At 48.8% G+C, this 17,007-nt stretch overlaps 2 protein-coding genes across 3 annotated transcripts in view; one reads left to right on the forward strand and one right to left on the reverse strand.

Annotated features, from left to right (window-relative positions):
* Nucleotides 1-14,972, reverse strand: CDCA8 (cell division cycle associated 8). The gene is made up of 11 exons (XM_046662025.1): nucleotides 14,895-14,972; nucleotides 14,633-14,744; nucleotides 14,365-14,493; nucleotides 12,787-12,827; nucleotides 9,778-9,850; nucleotides 7,960-8,042; nucleotides 6,360-6,424; nucleotides 5,353-5,448; nucleotides 3,608-3,734; nucleotides 2,754-2,840; nucleotides 1-1,366 (listed from the first exon to the last, which is right to left on the reverse strand). Exons 2-11 carry the CDS (start codon nucleotides 14,727-14,729, stop codon nucleotides 1,322-1,324), a joined length of 843 nt encoding a protein of 280 aa, XP_046517981.1. The 5' UTR covers nucleotides 14,730-14,744; nucleotides 14,895-14,972; the 3' UTR covers nucleotides 1-1,321.
* A 194-nt stretch (nucleotides 14,973-15,166) lies between these two features.
* The window catches only part of C5H1orf109 (chromosome 5 C1orf109 homolog), an 11,056-nt gene continuing 9,215 nt past the window's right edge, over nucleotides 15,167-17,007 (forward strand). For both annotated transcript variants that reach the window (XM_046663502.1, XM_046663503.1), the window contains exons 1-2: nucleotides 15,167-15,453; nucleotides 15,632-15,909. In XM_046663502.1, the coding sequence (XP_046519458.1) occupies nucleotides 15,635-15,909 (275 nt within the window). In that variant the 5' untranslated portion in view covers nucleotides 15,167-15,453; nucleotides 15,632-15,634. The remainder of the gene's footprint in view (nucleotides 15,454-15,631; nucleotides 15,910-17,007) is intronic.

Below are 17,007 nucleotides of genomic sequence, written 5' to 3' on the forward strand. Positions count from 1 at the left end.
AAAAACAAAAACCCACAATTTATTGAAAACAGGTACCTTTCAGTAGCTCTGATTAGAAAAAACCAGCTTACAGAGACCATTACTCAGGAAAACAATATGTACAAAAGTCTCAGGAAAGGGAGAATAAAACAACGTGAAAAGAATACATCTTGAGCAAGCCTGGATCATTAGAATGGTCATGTAGCAAAATAATATTCAGTACAACCAAGAACCACACTCGAGAGCACAGCGCCCTTGGTGTGGGGTAGGACCTCTCAGTCCCAGTCTTGGACCACGTCGCACGATTCTTGGGGCAGAGGCGCTGGCTGGAGCACAGGGATCTCAGTGCTGACCCCAAATAACTAGTCCACGTCCAGGACACAGGCCAAACACACGGAATGAGGCCACCAGACTAGTTCCACCTGCACCCCCAATGAACACCATGAAAGAGAAGTGCTCTCTGCGAAGTCTAAAGAGCTGGCAGGGAGCACGGAGAGCTTGGAGATGGCGCTCTGCGGCCAATCACATAAAAACCCTAGATTCCCTTCTCCAAACTCCCACTAACTAGAGAGGTAGAGGAGCGAGACACGGAAGCTGCCGCTAAGCTGATTTTTGGTCTTCGGTAAACAGGGATAAATACAAACACCGTTCCAGTCAGGTTGAACAAGACAATCAGGCAGAGCAGGTGTAAGAGCCCAAAGAGCCCCTCTAGCACCCACCCCAGGAGAAAGACGGGACGGGCGCGGGAGGGAGGGGTGTTCTGCTGTGGTCACTGCTGCAACGCGTCCTGTTCTGCTGTTCTGGCCCCATGGGACAGTCCCCCCCAGCTTTCTGGATCTGCTCTCTCATAGCCCAGAGCTCTCCCTTCACGGAACCTAAACCTGCCAGCCTCAAGCACGCACAGAGCGGAAAAGCCAAGCGCAGAGGGTTCTCTGGTGAGGGTGAGAAGGCAGTCTTCCTGAGAACATGAGGTTCTTTGATGCCACGTCCACTGGAGTGAGGGCAGGGCAAAGAGGACGCTGAGTGACAGGAGGCGGAAGATGGCAGGTCCAAGGGCAGGAAGGAGAACTGAGTCGAGGGAATGACAGGAAGTCCTGATTGCATGGATGCAGCAGGCAGTGCCTTTGTCACTGGGGTTGGCAAGTGTGAATAGCAAAGCTTTCTCTAACTGATGGCAGAACAGGTGTCTCCCCACTTGCCGAATTCTCCCAGAGGAACGCCACTCCCTGCTCTGGAACTTCACAAACAAACAATAAGGCTGAAGGGAAGAGGCCTCTTCAGGGTCCCAGAAGTGCCCACGGAAGGTCCATCCTGTCAAGTTTGGCTTCTTGGAAGAGCAGCCTCACTTGTGAGTCCGTATGCTGCTGCAGATTTGGGCAAGACGGCTCTGAAAAGAAAAGGAGATAGGTCATTTAGAGAAGACAGTACTGGGCTTGCTGCTCAGTTAGCCACTTACGAGTCTACCCAGGCAGCGCTGCATATGGGCTCAGGTCTGGGTGAATCTCAGCCCTCCATTCTCTACAGTCACGCCCCACATAACGATGATTCAGTCAATGACTACTGCATATACAATGGTGGTCCCATAAGATTAGTACATACAGCGTAGGTGTGTAGCAGGCCACACCTTCTAGGTTTGTGAAAGTATGCTCTATGATGTTCACACAATGATGAAATCACCTAATGACATATTTCTCAGAACGTATCCCCGTTGTTAAGTGATATGTGACTATCTTTCTATCACAAACTAAATAATTAACCTTTCTGAATCTCTGTTTCCCATCTGAACAAAGGAATAAAATAACATCTCAGATGAGAGAGTGAAGGTATAATCTGGGAACAGTAATGCTGTAGGTCCAGCAAGATGATAAATGTCACCAGATTTGGGTGGCTGCGTGTGTGTGTGACCTTGGCCCTGAGCCTATGTTCAGTAGGAACATTTGGGAAAGCAGCTCCATCCTTGTCCCCTTCCTCAGTTGGAGCCTTCACGGACCCCACTAAGGGTGGGCCTAGGGCAGACATGTTTGCACTAAGTGCTCCCATCCACCACCCGAGACCAGGCTGACTGGTCCAGGGAGGCCCGTCCGAGCCAGTTACACTCCTCCTCTTGAGAATTTACATGAAGACAAGAAATTGGACAGTCAGTGTTGGGCACTGGAGCAATAAACTTAGAGAGGGAAATGTGGCTGCCCAAAGCCGCACACAAACCAATGTCAAGAGAGTACAGAACCAAGAGCCCTGTGGAGAAAGTTATCTGTGGAGAGGGAGGAAGGAGGGGAGGAGTCCAAGAGAAATGAATGCACGGGCCCCAGACAGAGAGATGCTGAAGGAGCTGGGGCACCGGACTGGAGCTCCACCAACTCCTGCCGCTGCTGGTCCCGCCACTCTGGGGCCTGGCTGCTCAGTGCTTTCTCTGATTCTGCGGATTCCTTATAACAAGCGCCTCCCCCCATCCCCAAACCATGTGAGGAAGCTTCGGCTCCTGGCAGCCAGTCATGCTCCAACACTCTGGTACCCACTGCCTGAATAGGGCAGACTTCTGATTCTGTTGTGGAACTTCTGTGGGATGCACTCTGGGATGGACTGAAACTCAGCATCATTTTAGGAACAGAACTGCTGCTAGGTAAGTAGGGTAACAGTCAAATCCCTCGGGAGAAAGAAGGCAACACAATTGAAGTATAAAGCCTTAGCCCAGACCCAAAAGATAATCCTACGGACCGCTAAATCAAGAAAGCTATTGCTGTCACCCTATGTGTGCAGATGAGTATGAGACTTACGGAGAGCTTCTTAATGTTTCCCAAGGCCTCTGGGTCTAGTTGTGCGATATCAACCTTCTGTAAGTCACTGGCCAACAATCGCATGCTCTGTGTGAAGGGGAGAGAGGGTTAAATTGGCGTGTCCCTCAAGGCAGAGACCTACATCCAGCGCCCCAGTGTGCCCAGGGGTCCCCTGGATATCCTGCACTTGGTGGGGGAAGTGGCCAGGCAAGTAGGAGGATGTTAGTTCTAAGGAGACAATGACATCAGTGCTTACAATTGGACCAGTGGCTGGATCACCCAGGTAACCAGAGGCAGGTACATTAGCTTAGAAATGCCCTGCAGACCACGTCTGGGATAAACCATCCTCCCCTCCCTGGGGCTGAGGTCAGCAACGTGCTCTACTCAGCCTGGAGAACCCAGGCTCAGCCTGCTTCAGAACCCCTCCAAGTTATACAAAGTGGAAGTCAGTTCATGCTCCTCCTTCTAGACTACACACGGTGACCCCCTCTGCACTCTCTTTAATATCTCTATTATTGCACCCATCACATGATATTATAGTGAATTGTGAACTATCTCGACTACCAATTTGCTTCTCAAGAGCAGGAACCATGTCTTCTACATCTGGGACCTGCTTACAAGACAGGTAGAAAATGTTAGCTGATGAACAAAGGAACCCAGACCTCGGCAAGGATCTTCCCAGTCTAGGTCTCTAACCTGGGCGAGGAAACTGGGTTCTGAGTTCTACAGAAGTTTGGAGATCAAAATCCCTGCAACTGAAAGGACTTTGGGGGAGAGAAGTGAGTGACGGACCAGGGAAAGGAAATGCTGACTGAGCAGCACACTGTGGCCTGGCTTCCCTCCGAAAGACTTACCTCTCCGCCTCCCACTGGCACAGTGAGGAAGACCTCCTTGCTGTCGGCCAGAGGGCTGCCATTCACCGAGATATTGTAAATCCGCTCTCTGGCTGCTGGAGTACGCAGGCCTGGGGTCTTGAAGACCCTATAAAGTGGGAAAATCTTTGTAAAGATGGCATGGCAGATTGAATGACACCAGATGCTGTGAGTCCTTCCACCCCCATCTGGCCTCAAGCTGCAGTTTTTAAATCACACATTTCTAAGAAGGCAAATTCTAAATTTAGGAGAAAAATTTTTTTTAAGCAGTAATGACTAAACACAGCTGGAGAAAGGAGGTTGTAATTATCAAACACACATCTAGCGAGAGTCAATTCTTATCCATGTAAATTTTAGGTCCAAAGCTCCCTATGATGCCAGTCATCCATCCATCCAGCCAGCCATCCTTCCAACCATCCACAAAGTCAGAAATAAACTATGGTTAATGTATTTCCAAGAGTGGCTAAGTGCTTCCATCAAGAGGAATTTTCCAGGGTTATAGGAGGATGATTCAGAGATTATATCATTATATTAACTCCCAAACTTTCTTAAGACAGTTAAAGTGCACTACCAAATGTCCTTTGCTATATGCTTGTATGAAACAACAAACAGTTAAAGAAGAGCCGGGGGCGGGGGGTGGGGGGGCCTGGCCCCGAGGCTGAGTGGTTAAGTTTGTGTGTTCCGCTTCAGCGGCCTGGGGTTTCACTGATTCGGATCCTGGGCGTGCACCCAGCACCGCTCATCAAGCCATGCTGGGGCAGCATCCTGTATAGCAGAGCCAGAAGGACCTACAACTATAATATACAACTATGTGCTGAGGGGCTTTGGAGAGAAGGAAAAAAAAAAAAAGAAGATTAGCAACATATGTTAGCTCAGGGCCAATCTTTAAAGATTTTATTTTTCCTTTTTCTCTCCAAAGCGTCCTGGTACACAGTTGTGTATTTTTAGTTGTGGATCCTTCTAGTTGTGGCATGTGGGATGCCGCCTCAGCATGGCCTGATGAGTGGTGCCATGTCTGTGCTGAGGATTCGAACTGGCGACAATGTGGCCGCCAAAGCAGAGTGGACAAACTTAACCACTTGGCCGCGGGGTCGGCCCATAAGCCAATTAAAAAAAAAAAAAAAAAGAGTGGGATTAAAAAGTAGAAGGTTAAGTCTTCCTCACTCTCCCCACCCCAGAGATCATCACTGTTGATTCTTTAGGCATCCTTCCAGAAACTTCCTATGTATATAAAAGCCAATGGGATCATCTAGTACACACTGGTCTGCAACCTGCTTGGAGATGCTCATGTTCATGAAGCTCCTCCCCTGTCAGCACAGAGAGACCTCTTCTGTTTTAATGGCTACAAAGCATTGCCTATTGAGGTGACCAGCCCTATGGAAGGATTAACTCATGCTGCAAGAACATCCTTGTTAATGCTGCTCTCCCAAAAGGGGATGTCAATTTTCACTTCTACCAAGGGTAAAGGAGAGCACCCACTCTTTTAAAAAAAACTTCTGATCAGAATCAGAAAAGACCCAAAATGTCACTAGAAGCCACCTAGTCATCAGACTGAGAATGTCCTCCCCCTTCTCCTCAGATGGAGAACCGTTTTGTCCTGTAAACAGATGAGCCTCAGAAGCTTCCAGGCCAAGGAGTCAGGAGTATTTGCTTAAACACCCTTCTTTTCTGACTGACATCAAGTGTTGGGCTCCTGCCAAAACCCAAGCGCTGCTCCCAGTGCTCACCTGGAGTCAAACCTGGGTGTCATGCCTGGAGTTGGTTTCACCATAGACAGCTCCAGTCGGCCCACAGCTGGGGTAACAGTGTTATAATGGCTGGACCTACAGGTAAGAAATGGCCATTAGGTGCGCCAACCCTCAGGTCCAATGACAACAGTGGCAGAAGTGGGTACCCTGGAGAGCACTGACATCAGACACCGTCCTGAGCACCCTCCTCACGGGAACCCGGGGAACCCTCCTAACAGCCCTATGAGAAGCGCCTGGATGGCCCTCGCTGACAGGGGCAGAAACTCAGCTTAGTGAGTTTAAACAACCTGTCCAGGGTCTCACGGCCAATCAGGGCAGAGCCAGGACTGGGAGCCCCAGCAGCCAGCCTCCAGAATCCGACTTCTTGGTCCAGCTAACAGAACGAGGAAGAAGCCAGGCTCTCAACACTCTGCAGGCCCCAAGCTGGCATTCTTGTCCTCTCACTAGGCAGTTGCTGCCGCTCAGGGAGAAATGAGAGGAGTCCACTTCTTCACAGCCACACATCCCAGGAACCACTTTCCTAGGCTTGTTCAAGATGCAGCCCCCACTCTCGAATGGTCGGTAGGGTCCAGCAGAATCAGTTCAAGCCCGTGGTGATTCTCTACTTAGTGGGACCAGGAGGAACAGTTCAAGAAACTAACTGTAAGTAGGTGACAGCCACTTTGTGACTGACTATGGGATAGCTCTGCACATGGACTGTCAGAAAACTAAGCTAAACATGCAGGGCTCGCCATATTTCTGGGTCTCATCCTCTGTTAGCATAAAAGAAAAAAAGTAGGAGAGGAGAGAGAACATGGGCAGAAGAGTTGGAGAAGGTGTGGGCTGAGATCATTCCATAAGGCCCGTCCAGCTCGGCTGCTCAAGGCTTCGATGACCAAGCTCTACTCGCACAGGAGTCACAAAAGCCCTTCCACCCCCTCTTCTGCCATGAAGGATGCGGCCCTCCAATAAGACCAGACCCACGGCTGACCCTGAGAGCCCAGTACCTTTGGCTTTTGCCTTTTCCTTGCACGGACTGGGTTCTCTTCTTGGATGGAGGACACCTTTTCACCTAAAGTCACAATCACATAAAATTGAGGTTACAAAATGCCCCACAAAGGGGAAAGGTGAGGGAGGGTAAGAAAAGTAGAGGAGAGGGGCCAGCTTGGGGAAAGAAAAGCAACACTGAACATAAGGTCTGTCTCACGGAAGCCAGAGACATAACTCAGAACTGATCAACTAAGGACTTACACTGGCTGGGTCTTCAAAATACAGGATTTGGGCCAAGATTAAAGGTAAAGCTCTTTGGAACTGACTGCAGCCTGGACTGTCCACCCCCGCCCCTCACATAAAGTGCTGCTGTGAAGGTTGCTAGGGCGTCCCGGGGGCCGAATGCAAGGAACCCTTGGCAGTGCGCACCCTTCCGGAGTCCTTGAAGGTGCCTGACAAGAGTCACCCCTTGCCCTCTGACAATTCTTACCTCCCTTGTCCTCCAAGCCCCCCACCATTGGCGTCTCTGGCCGCCCCTCTGCAGTCTGCCTCCTGAGCTCCTCTTCCCACTGCCCTCCTGGTGTCACCCTCAGCCCCGCACTCCATGCTCTCCCCGTACCGCCTCACTGATGCCCACGCTGGGACAACCACCTAAAGACCTGGGAGTCTGTATGTCTCTCAACCTGCTACTCCCCCCTCAACTCTAGGGTAAAATCTCTGCCGAGGCTGGATGTCCTGGAAAAGTATGAACACGCAACCTGTCAAACAACTCATAGACGAACTGCTCCCCTTCACCCTTAGCCAGCACCGCTCTCCCTCCCATGGCCCACACTCCATGGGGTGCCAGTTGTTTAAGCTAGAAGCCATTCAGTCATCTCTGCTTTTCTCCTTTCCTCCACCAATCTTGTCCCTTCTCCCTTTTAAAATCTATCTCAAAACCAACCCCTCTTCATAGGGTCAGTTCCTCAGCTCAAGAATTATAGTAGCCTCCCAACTGGCTTCCTTGTCTCCTTTTCCCCTCTCCCATTTATCCTGAATACAGTTGGCCTGGTTTCCGTGGGTTCTGCATCCATGAATAGGGGCTGCTGACTAAGGGACTTGAGCATCCTCAGATTTCTGGATCCAAGGGGGTCCTGGAACCAATCAACCGCGGATACCGAGGGAGGGCTGCACTGTTCTGAAATACCCATCTGGTCAGGTCACTTACCATTACCTACCTGATGAGATCAAAAGGGCCAAGCTTGGCACACAAGGCCATTCATGATGTGGCCCCCGATTAGCCTCACAGCTCATATCCCACAATACCAAACTGCTTCCTGTTCCTCAAATGGACACTTTCACACCTCCTCCGGGAACCCCCTCCGCTTTCTTCTCCAGGAGTGAAATCTCACTCACATTTAAAGACCTGGTTGTGTCCTAATGGGGTGGTAGACTTAGCTGCTTCTTCTACGTTCTGCGCATTTTGCACACACTTCTGTATCACCTTGGTTATTAGCCATTTAAGTGGGATCATCTCTACTAAACTGTGAGCTCCGGGAGGGCAACACTGCATTTCCATACTTTTGTATTTCCTTGTCTCCTGTCAGCCCCCAGCCCTGCACGGGAGTGCCTACTTACTCTCGCACTTTGAAGACTCTTATTTTTATTTTCTTCTTCTTCTTCTTCCACTATCATTTCATCCACTTGGAGTACCCTTCGTGCTACAAGGAACAGTGTTAACAGCATGACATTTCTCATGGGAACAAGCTTTCATGCATTCACATTTCTTAGAGGAAATAAAACTTGTGCGATCTTAGGCTGTAATCAAGAAAGAGACCCAATATAAAGAAGATGACTTTCGTAAAAAGCGGGTGTAGACAAAGGAAATGAATCAGAGTGGTGAAGAAGCCCCACGATGCCTGTGTGGGCAGCCCAGCCTTCTGATAAGAGCGCAGACTCTGGGGTCAGACAGACGAGCTTGAGGCCTAGCCCTACTTAACCAGGTCACGGCTTTCATCGTGGTGCCTCAGTTTCCTCATCTACAGAAGGCAAGAGTCACCTTACAGGGATGTTGTGAGACTTGAAATGTGTGCTGCCCAAGAACAGGCTCTTTGTTCTTTCTATTCCTGTGTCCCCAACCCTGGAATTGTGCTGCCAGTGTTTAAAACTATTTATGTTGATACCACAAGGAAACTTAGAAACTTTCTTATGATCACAGCTGTTTAATGATGAAAGGTAGAGAGTGTCTCATTGCTAACTATGTACAGCCAGGAGCCAGACAATCCAGAGCAGGGACTCCATAGGGAAAATTCATGCATTTAATTATGGAGGGAGAGATCAGACTAAACAACTTTTAAGCTTTTTTTTTCTGATACATTAAATAAGAATATAAGTATATGCACTTTTTCCTTTTTTTAAGCAGCTTACACTGTAGTCGAAGTTCAATGGTCAAGAGGGCACAAAAACAGTTTCTAGTCAGTTTTGGCTGACACTGGGCCTGGTGTGTTCAGTTCTCAGGGGTGAAATCAGAGGACCCTCCCCATGCCCCACCAAGTAAGCAAAACTGGTGGAACTCAGAAGAGAAACCAATATCCCCCAAATGTAGGGGACCCAACAGATTGTAAACACATGGCTGAGGAACTCTAGGAACCCCCAAGTCCAATTACACCAAAACCTCAGGGAGGCAGGACTGGAACATGACACTAAGAAAGTGCCAATCTCATCATGCTTTCTTTATGCCACAAGGCAATTCCAATGCAAGACAGGTTGGAACAAGAACTGGGCAGTATTTCTGGCTCTGCCCAGTGGAGAAATGCCCTAGTGGGCAGGCCCCAAACCCAGGCCTTGGGTCAGGTCCGTCCTCATGAGACTGGATACATGGAGCTACCAAAGCCTAATGACAGTGACATCAAGTCCACAACAGAGCTCATCCTGGCCTGACTTCATGCTCACTGATTACAACCTGGCTCCCCCAAACTTTCCTGTAAGAGTGTCAGAGTGTGCGGCATGCAGGCAAGAGGATTCCACACGGAGGGTCACTGAATGGAGTGACGTGGAATGATGTGCCGAGAAAGCCAGTCCTTCTACCAGGCTCTGGCACCCCTTCTGATCACAGCGGGAGAGTCCCGGCTGACACGATCGTGCCCTGCCAAATCTCACAGTCTGGAACCTCTCTAACTCGGGGGTGAGCAGGCAGCAGCAGGCGTTCCAGCACATCTTTTCCCCTCCATCCACTCTCCCTCTCACTCACACATCGGTCTTGAGAGTTTCGTTAGTTTCAGCCCTGCGTACAATTAACTGAATGCAGCAGCCAAAATCAAATTTTTTGGCTTTACAAGACTGAGGACCAGACATTAGAAGGAAGAGGCTCCACCAGCGCGGCCTCCCTGAGCAGCCGGCCCACCGCCCTGGGCCTCAGCTCTCTCTCTTCAACAAGCGGTTGTGAAAAGTACTCACTTTTGGCAGATTTCAGGGGTGTCTGAATAGCTTCTGCTGTTAGTTTGTTTATTTCTGTGATATCCAGGTCAGCCTGTGACAAACACAGCCAGAAAACACCAGGCATACTCCATCAAATAGGAGGAACAATATTTTAAGATTAAAAACATTATTTGATACATACAAACAATTGCTACATGTTAGTTATAATAAAATGAACTCCCATGAACCCACCATACAACCCAAGACCTAAAACATTGCCAATAACCTGCTTCTTTGTATTTTTCCCTGTTCTGTTTCCTTGTCTGTCCCACAAAGGTGACCAGTCTCCTATCTTGGTCATTCCCCAGAAATAACCACTATAATTCCATTTGCTTAAAAGAAAGTACATGTGTGTGTATGTGTGTATATATATATATATATATGTCTTCACAAATGTATGCGTGCTTAAACAAAATTTTGTTTCTGACCACTATTTGTGGCTGTGCTATATAATATCCTACTGTGTGACTATGTCCCATGGATTTGTCCAATCTCCCATCAAGTCTTTTGCTATTACCAACACTGCTACTGTGAACTGTCTTACACACGTGTCTGAGACACATGTCCACATTTTCTCTTGGCTATAGACTTAGGGATGGGGCATTACAGGGTCGTAGGGTGCACCATGTGCAGCCTTGATATCATGCTAAATTGTTTTCCAAAGTGGTTGCACTTGTTTACATCCCATGGGCGAACGATCCAAGTTCCTAACGACCCATATTCTCTACAACACTTGGTGCGGTGTCAGACTTCTCATTTTCTTTTTTTAAGTGTAGAGGGTCAAGAAAGTTTTCTATTGTGCTCCTGGGCCCTTCAGAAAGGCTTCCAGTTGCCATTCTAATTAGATTTGTTCCCAGTGGTGACTACCTATATGTATGGGAATAGCCAAGAGCAGGCATGATTCGTAGCCCTTTCTTCACAGGGCACAGAAGAGTTGTTACAGACTAGGAATGACACACGCTTCATCTCTGGATTGGTAGAGACTACATGAAGTGCTCAGAGAAGGACTCTGAGGCTGTCCAAGCTTAGTATGAAACAGTGCTGCAATAGATTAGTGATGCCTGAAACGGCTGATGGAATGGAAGTGGTGGCTAACTTCCTGCCATCTCTACAAACAACTGGCACGTTAGGAACGTACCACTGGTGGCAGGCCACTGACTGCCCACTGTGCAGAAGAGTTAACAGGCCTAACACTGATACCCGTAGAAAGGTCTGTTTATGTGGCTGGCATGAGAACTTCAATTTCAGGGTTCCCAGCATTCCCTGAGAAGAGTGGCTCACTGTGCCCAAGCTTTGTACAAACAATATGGTTTATGCTGAACAGCTGCTTTCCTTCTGGAAGTATGGAATTTTGGTACATGCTATGTAGAAGATGCCTGTGGTGACCAGCCCCCAACAAAAACTCTGGGCATCGAGTCTCTAAAGAGCTTTTCCGCTAGACAACATTTCAGATGTGTTGAATTAAGTGTGTCCTGTGTGACTCCACTGGGAGGAGACTCTTGGGAGCCTGAGCATGGTCTCCTCCGGGCTTTGCCCCAGCCACCTTTCCTCTTTGCTGATTTGCTTTGTATCCTTTCACTGTAATAAATGACAGCCGTGAGTATGGCTGAGCCTGGGAGTCCTCTGAGTGAGTTACTAACCCTGGAGGCAGTCCTGGGAGCCCCCCATGTACGTAACAATTAAGAGCTTTTGTAGCAAAGTACCATGCCTTCCCTGGGCTTCAAATCACATTAGCTAAGGCTAGAATTCTCTCGACCGGATACCTCACAACACATCAGCAGCTCTGATTTGTAACTCAGATGTCTGATGAGTTAAAAAAAAAAAAGAGGGTGGTGCTTAGCTGATGAGTATGACTCATCTCAGAGGTAAGTTTTCTGAAATATTAGATCTGGGCGTGGATGGGGGGGACATATTAAAGAAAGACAAAGCATGGACTAAGAACGTTTTACTAGCTTTTGATTTTATTTTTCAGTTACCGCCCTCCTCTCTCCTGCAATATTCACCCCCAAACTCTCTAATTTTATCCTGATTGACCAACTGGCCCCTAAGTACCTTTCACTTCCGAGGCTGGTTGGAAATCCACTATTCAGTGCTACTATCTGACTACCCTTTGTAGTTAGGTCGCTTCAAACTCTGAGATTCCAAGTGATTTCAATAAACTCATAGAAGGATGTAGTTTGGGGATCACTTTGTAAATCTGATGGTTTACATAATAAACTCTCTCCCCAGAAAGATACACAAATGCATGTACGCACATACATTGTTCAGGTATGATTTTAGAGAATTTAGTGTCTCTGTGGAACCCATTTATGGACTAGCTCCCAACACTGTCTAACAGAATTTTCTGCAAGGGTAGAAATGCTCTCTCTGAGCTGTCCAATATGGTAGCTACTAGTCACACGTGGCTACTGAACGTTTGAAATGTGGCTAGTGTGTCTGAGGAACTTAATTTTTAATTTTATTAATTTTAACTAATTTAAATAGCTACCTGCGGCTGGTGGCTATTGTAATGGACAGTACAGACCTAAACTCTTTATTCTGCCTCCCCATCTTCCTGCCTTCAGTCCTGGTATGGGTGCTGGAAGGAGGTGAGATGGGCGGGGAATCCTGAGAGTCCCCAGCAAGAGCACAGCTTCTACGGTATGACATGATAAAGCAACAGTCTCTTTGTCACCTAGCAGGCCAGGTCACCATGTAATGACCTAAGGGCTTAAAGGAACTTGGACTTGAGGCTTTCTACTTCCCCTGCAGAGGTCAGGGCAAAGAGCTACAAGGAACCCGCCAAAAACGGGACTGCCTCCCTTCATAGGGCTTGAAACGATCTGGGCTTCATGTACTCAGCATTTGACAACTACAATTTTTCAGCTGACACAAACAGTTAATGTCCCCTATGAAGCTCTTCCACAGTAAGCACCCACTGGTTGGATTTGGTGACCAGACTAAACTTAAAAACTCACCAACAGTTCAAAAATAGGACAAGTCACTTACTGTTGCTGCCTCTTCCAGGGCCTGCTTGTTTCCTCCAAGGGCTTCAAAAAGAACATTTTGTTTAGTTACTACCAGATCTTGATGATAAATCATCTTCCTTAATGCAACCAGTTATCTTTGTAAAACTGGACCACCTTAACCCTTGGTCCAACATTGAAGGACCTTCACAATCTAGTCTAATCTTCCTCCAAGCTTGACTCGTCCCCGTCATGACCTAGTCTATGTCCCACCACACCAAAGTTCCTGTTATTTGCCAAATGTACCACTGTTTCTCATAACTCGGTGCCCTGCTCCTTATTTCCTCTGCCCAAAATACTCCTCTGCACCCGAGAAACGTCTAATTCATCCTTCAAACTCAGCCCAAACCCCAAACTCTGCTCTTTTTGCTATCACAGCAGATTGCCACGACATGTTGAGCTAGCTGCTCACTCTTGTCACACCCAACAACTACTCAAAGCTGTTTGAGCATCCACCCCTACTCCGAACTGAAGTCCTTGAGGACAGAGATAATATCCACAGCTTCTGGCAAAAACACGTCAGGCAGTAGCCACGTGGCAAATGGGTGTTGAATAAAGGTATCTTTGCAAGATTTAGATGTAGAATAAAAAGTGAGGTGAGGGCCTCCTGCTAGAAATACTCATAATATCTATCCTATAACAGTTAAAAACTCCGGCTTTGGAACCAGAATGCCCGGGTTCAGACAGACTCTGCTCTCAACTGGCTTATGAGACCTTGAGCAAAGTCACCCATCTCTCTGTGCCTTAATTTTGTCATCTATAAAATAGGGACAATATCAATAATTAATACAGTCATGATGACGACAAAATTAGTATATGCAAAACCCTTGGTACGATGCCTGTCTGGCATAGGAAGCACCATATAAATGTGCTGACTAATTTTCATTATATAATCCTGTGTGAATTTTTAAAATGATCCTTCTCTACTAACTTGTAAGTTCCTGAGAGCAGGGACAACGTCTGTTTTATTCCTCAGTGCTTCTACGGCACCCAGCCTTGTGACTGATACACACTCAATGGATATTTGTAGAAATAGGCAAACAAGAAGTTGAAAAATTAAAGGACAAGTCGAAAGGATCATTAAATGTCTACTATTTGAGTCGAACGGCCCTTCTATCCAGGAAGGAGGCTACATGCTGAATAATTAACAACAAGGAAAATAGAGAAAGTCAGGGTAAGCTCGCAGAAAGGACAACCTCCTGTTTCCTTGGACATTTAGCAAGGGGGTGGGGAAGAGGCCAGGAGTTTTCTTTAGCCAGGAAGATTCTTGGGTCCTTGCACTTCACAATTGGCTTTGACCATTTTTAAATTGGCAATTTCCATAAGATGCAGAAAGTGCCATTTGGGGTTATCCTTCCGCCTGAACTCTACTAGCAAACCAAGTTAGCCATTCATTCATTTTTAAATAGTTGGATAAAATATCAACAACAACAACAAAAAAGGCGGGGGGGCTGCAGTTTCCCATAGCGATGACGGGAGACCTCGCCGAGAAGGCGCAGGCCGTCATGGTAACCACAGAGGGGCTCCCAGCCGAGGTCCGGGCAACCCCAGCAGCGCTTACCGAAGTAGTCGAGCCAGTTCATCTCGCGCAGCGCCTTGGGGAGCCTCAGGATCTCGATGTTGTACAGGTTATCCATCTCCTTCAGGAGGTTCTGCCTGTCTGACTGAATTTGCTTGGATCGTATTTGCACTGCGAAATGGCAGAGCCGACAGGACACGGGTCACCCGGCGGGTCGGTGGGGCCTGGAGTCCGTGCGACCTGCGTCCCAACCCCCCAGCGCCCCGCGATCGCCCACGGCAGCCGCGACCACCCCGGCTCCGCCCCTCACCTTCGCGGTCGAAGTCCTTAAGAAAGGAGGCGAGCTTCCGGCTCCGGAGCGAGTTGGTCTTGGCCACCCGACTGCTGCCCTTCCTAGCCGGAGCCATGGCGCTTCGCGGAGGCTGCAGGGAGCAGGGGACCGAGCCACAAGGGGTCAGCGGCGGGGATGGGGGAGGGAAACGGGCCGCGAGGGGTGGGAGAGGGCGGACGGGCGCCCCAGGGGGTGAGAAGGGGGACCCCTGCCCTTAGGGGCCTGGCTTAAAGGCACATACCTGCGGGTCCAGAAACAAGGCCTGAAGAGCCCCGCGACTCCAGCTGAGAGGGAGCGGCTCCGCTGCCAACCGGACGTGCGGCCGCCGCCACCAAATTCAAACTGCCACAGGCTGGCCAATGAGAAGTCGCCGTCTTAGGAGGATCCCACAACATCCAATCACAAGGAAGCTCCACTATCAGGCAGCCAGTCCACACATAGAACTACAGCACCCAGAAGGCATTGCGGCTTGACGACATATTTTAGCGACTCCGTAGCCGCGTTGGGGCGTGCGCCAGGGAACTGCGGGCGCAAGGTGGCGGGCTTACCGCGTCTTCAAAGTTTGATTGCACGGTTATGAGTTTCCTCGCTGGTTTAGGACAGCAGTCTCAAGGAGAGGAGAAGAGGTTCCGGCTCCGGAAGCACGGATCAGGCGAGGGGGAGACCGGGCTTCGGCCCCGGGATCCGCAGTCTGACGCAGGAGACTGCGGTGGCCAGGGACGAGCCTCCTCCGAGGGAGAGTCAGGAAACCCTTCCCGAGGTGGGAAATAAGGACCCTATCTCCGAGAGCCCCTCTAGAGGTAAGACAAGGCCGCGCGCCTGTCGGAAGGGATGGACAGACGGCCTCACCTGCCAAGATAGGTTTAGCTGGACTTCACCTGAGAACGGAAATAAGCCCCCCACCCCACCTTGACCCGGTACTTCCTCTACCCACTTGGGACCCTAGTCATGTTTCTTTTCTTTTTTTTTCCCCAACAGAAGATGACTCAAGATCAGCCTTTGCTTGCTGTGCAGGAGGCCCTGAGGAAGTGCTTTCCCGTGGTGGAGGAGCAGCAGGGCCTGTGGCAGAGCACCCTGCGGGACTGCCAGCCCCTCCTGGCCTCCCTGGGCAACCTGGCAGAGCAGCTGCAGGCGGCACAGAGCCTGCGATTTGAGGACGTGCCGGCACTTCGGGCCTTCCCAGACTTAAAGGAGCGGCTAAGGCGCAAGCAGCTAGCGGCTGGTGACACTGTCCTGGACAAGCTAGGGGAGCGGCTGTAAGAGGCTCGATGGTGCTCCTTCTTGGCGGAAAGATTTTAAAACTGGGTGTTTTGTACGTAGCCAGGAGCAGTCAGAAGGATGTTTTTCTCCTTACTTGAGAGCGTGGTATTTGAAGGGGTCTCAACCTTGCCTCCTTTTCATCTGTTGCGGTGGGACTTCTATCAAAAGCCATTTTCTGGCGTTTCCCTTGTCAGGCTAAGCATGGCAGTGGTGGACTTAGTAAAAGTTACAAAAGTGCAACAGAAAAGTAATGGAGAATGCTTACTAGCCCTCCTCTACAGTTTTTCTTTTTGATAAAAAGCAATGAGGAGCTATACTGTAAAGAGTGGGTGCCAGGGCTAAGGGGTTTCCGTGCCTTATCTCAAAATCTTTTCAGCAACTGTGTGACTTAACCTCACTTAATCCATTTTTGCAGGTGAGGAAGCAGGCTCAGGCAGATTGCGTGTAGTTGCACAGCTAGTAACTAGTAAAGCTGCGACTCTGACCCAGGTGTGCCTGACACCAAGGCCAGAGCTCCTCACCGGCACTTTGTTCTGCGGTGCATTGGTGTCTCTGTGCCCAGGAGCCACACATCTCTAAGCACTCATTATGCCTAATGTTAGGCCCGCTATCTTAGAGGTATAGGTAATTGAGGATAGAGAACAGACAGGGCACGCATGGCCTTTCCTTAACCAGAACAAAACAAGGTTCTAATGTATAGAGTCTGTGCCATGGACTGATAGGAAACTGTCAAAGATGGGGACCTTCTTTGTATTCATTTGGACAAAATATATTAAGCACCTTTGGGATACCAAGCACAAGGTCCTGGGAATACAGCGAACCAGACTTACTCCTTAATGGAGTGAAATAGATAATCAGTCAATTAAGTTATGTTGTGGTGTGTTGTAAGACAGTGAACGTTTATTTCAGTTGCGTATGTATTTCTGTATGGGTATTGGGGTGTTATGTTGTGGTGTGTTGTAAGACAGTGAACGTTTATTTCAGTTGCGTATGTATTTCTGTATGGGTATTGGGGTGTTATGTTGTGGTGTGTTGTAAGACAGTGAACGTTTATTTCAGTTGCGTATGTATTTCTGTATGGGTATTGGGGTGTT

Source organism: Equus quagga, chromosome 5, assembly GCF_021613505.1.
Source record: "Equus quagga isolate Etosha38 chromosome 5, UCLA_HA_Equagga_1.0, whole genome shotgun sequence".
In the NCBI taxonomy this organism is placed as follows: Eukaryota; Metazoa; Chordata; class Mammalia; order Perissodactyla; family Equidae; genus Equus; species Equus quagga.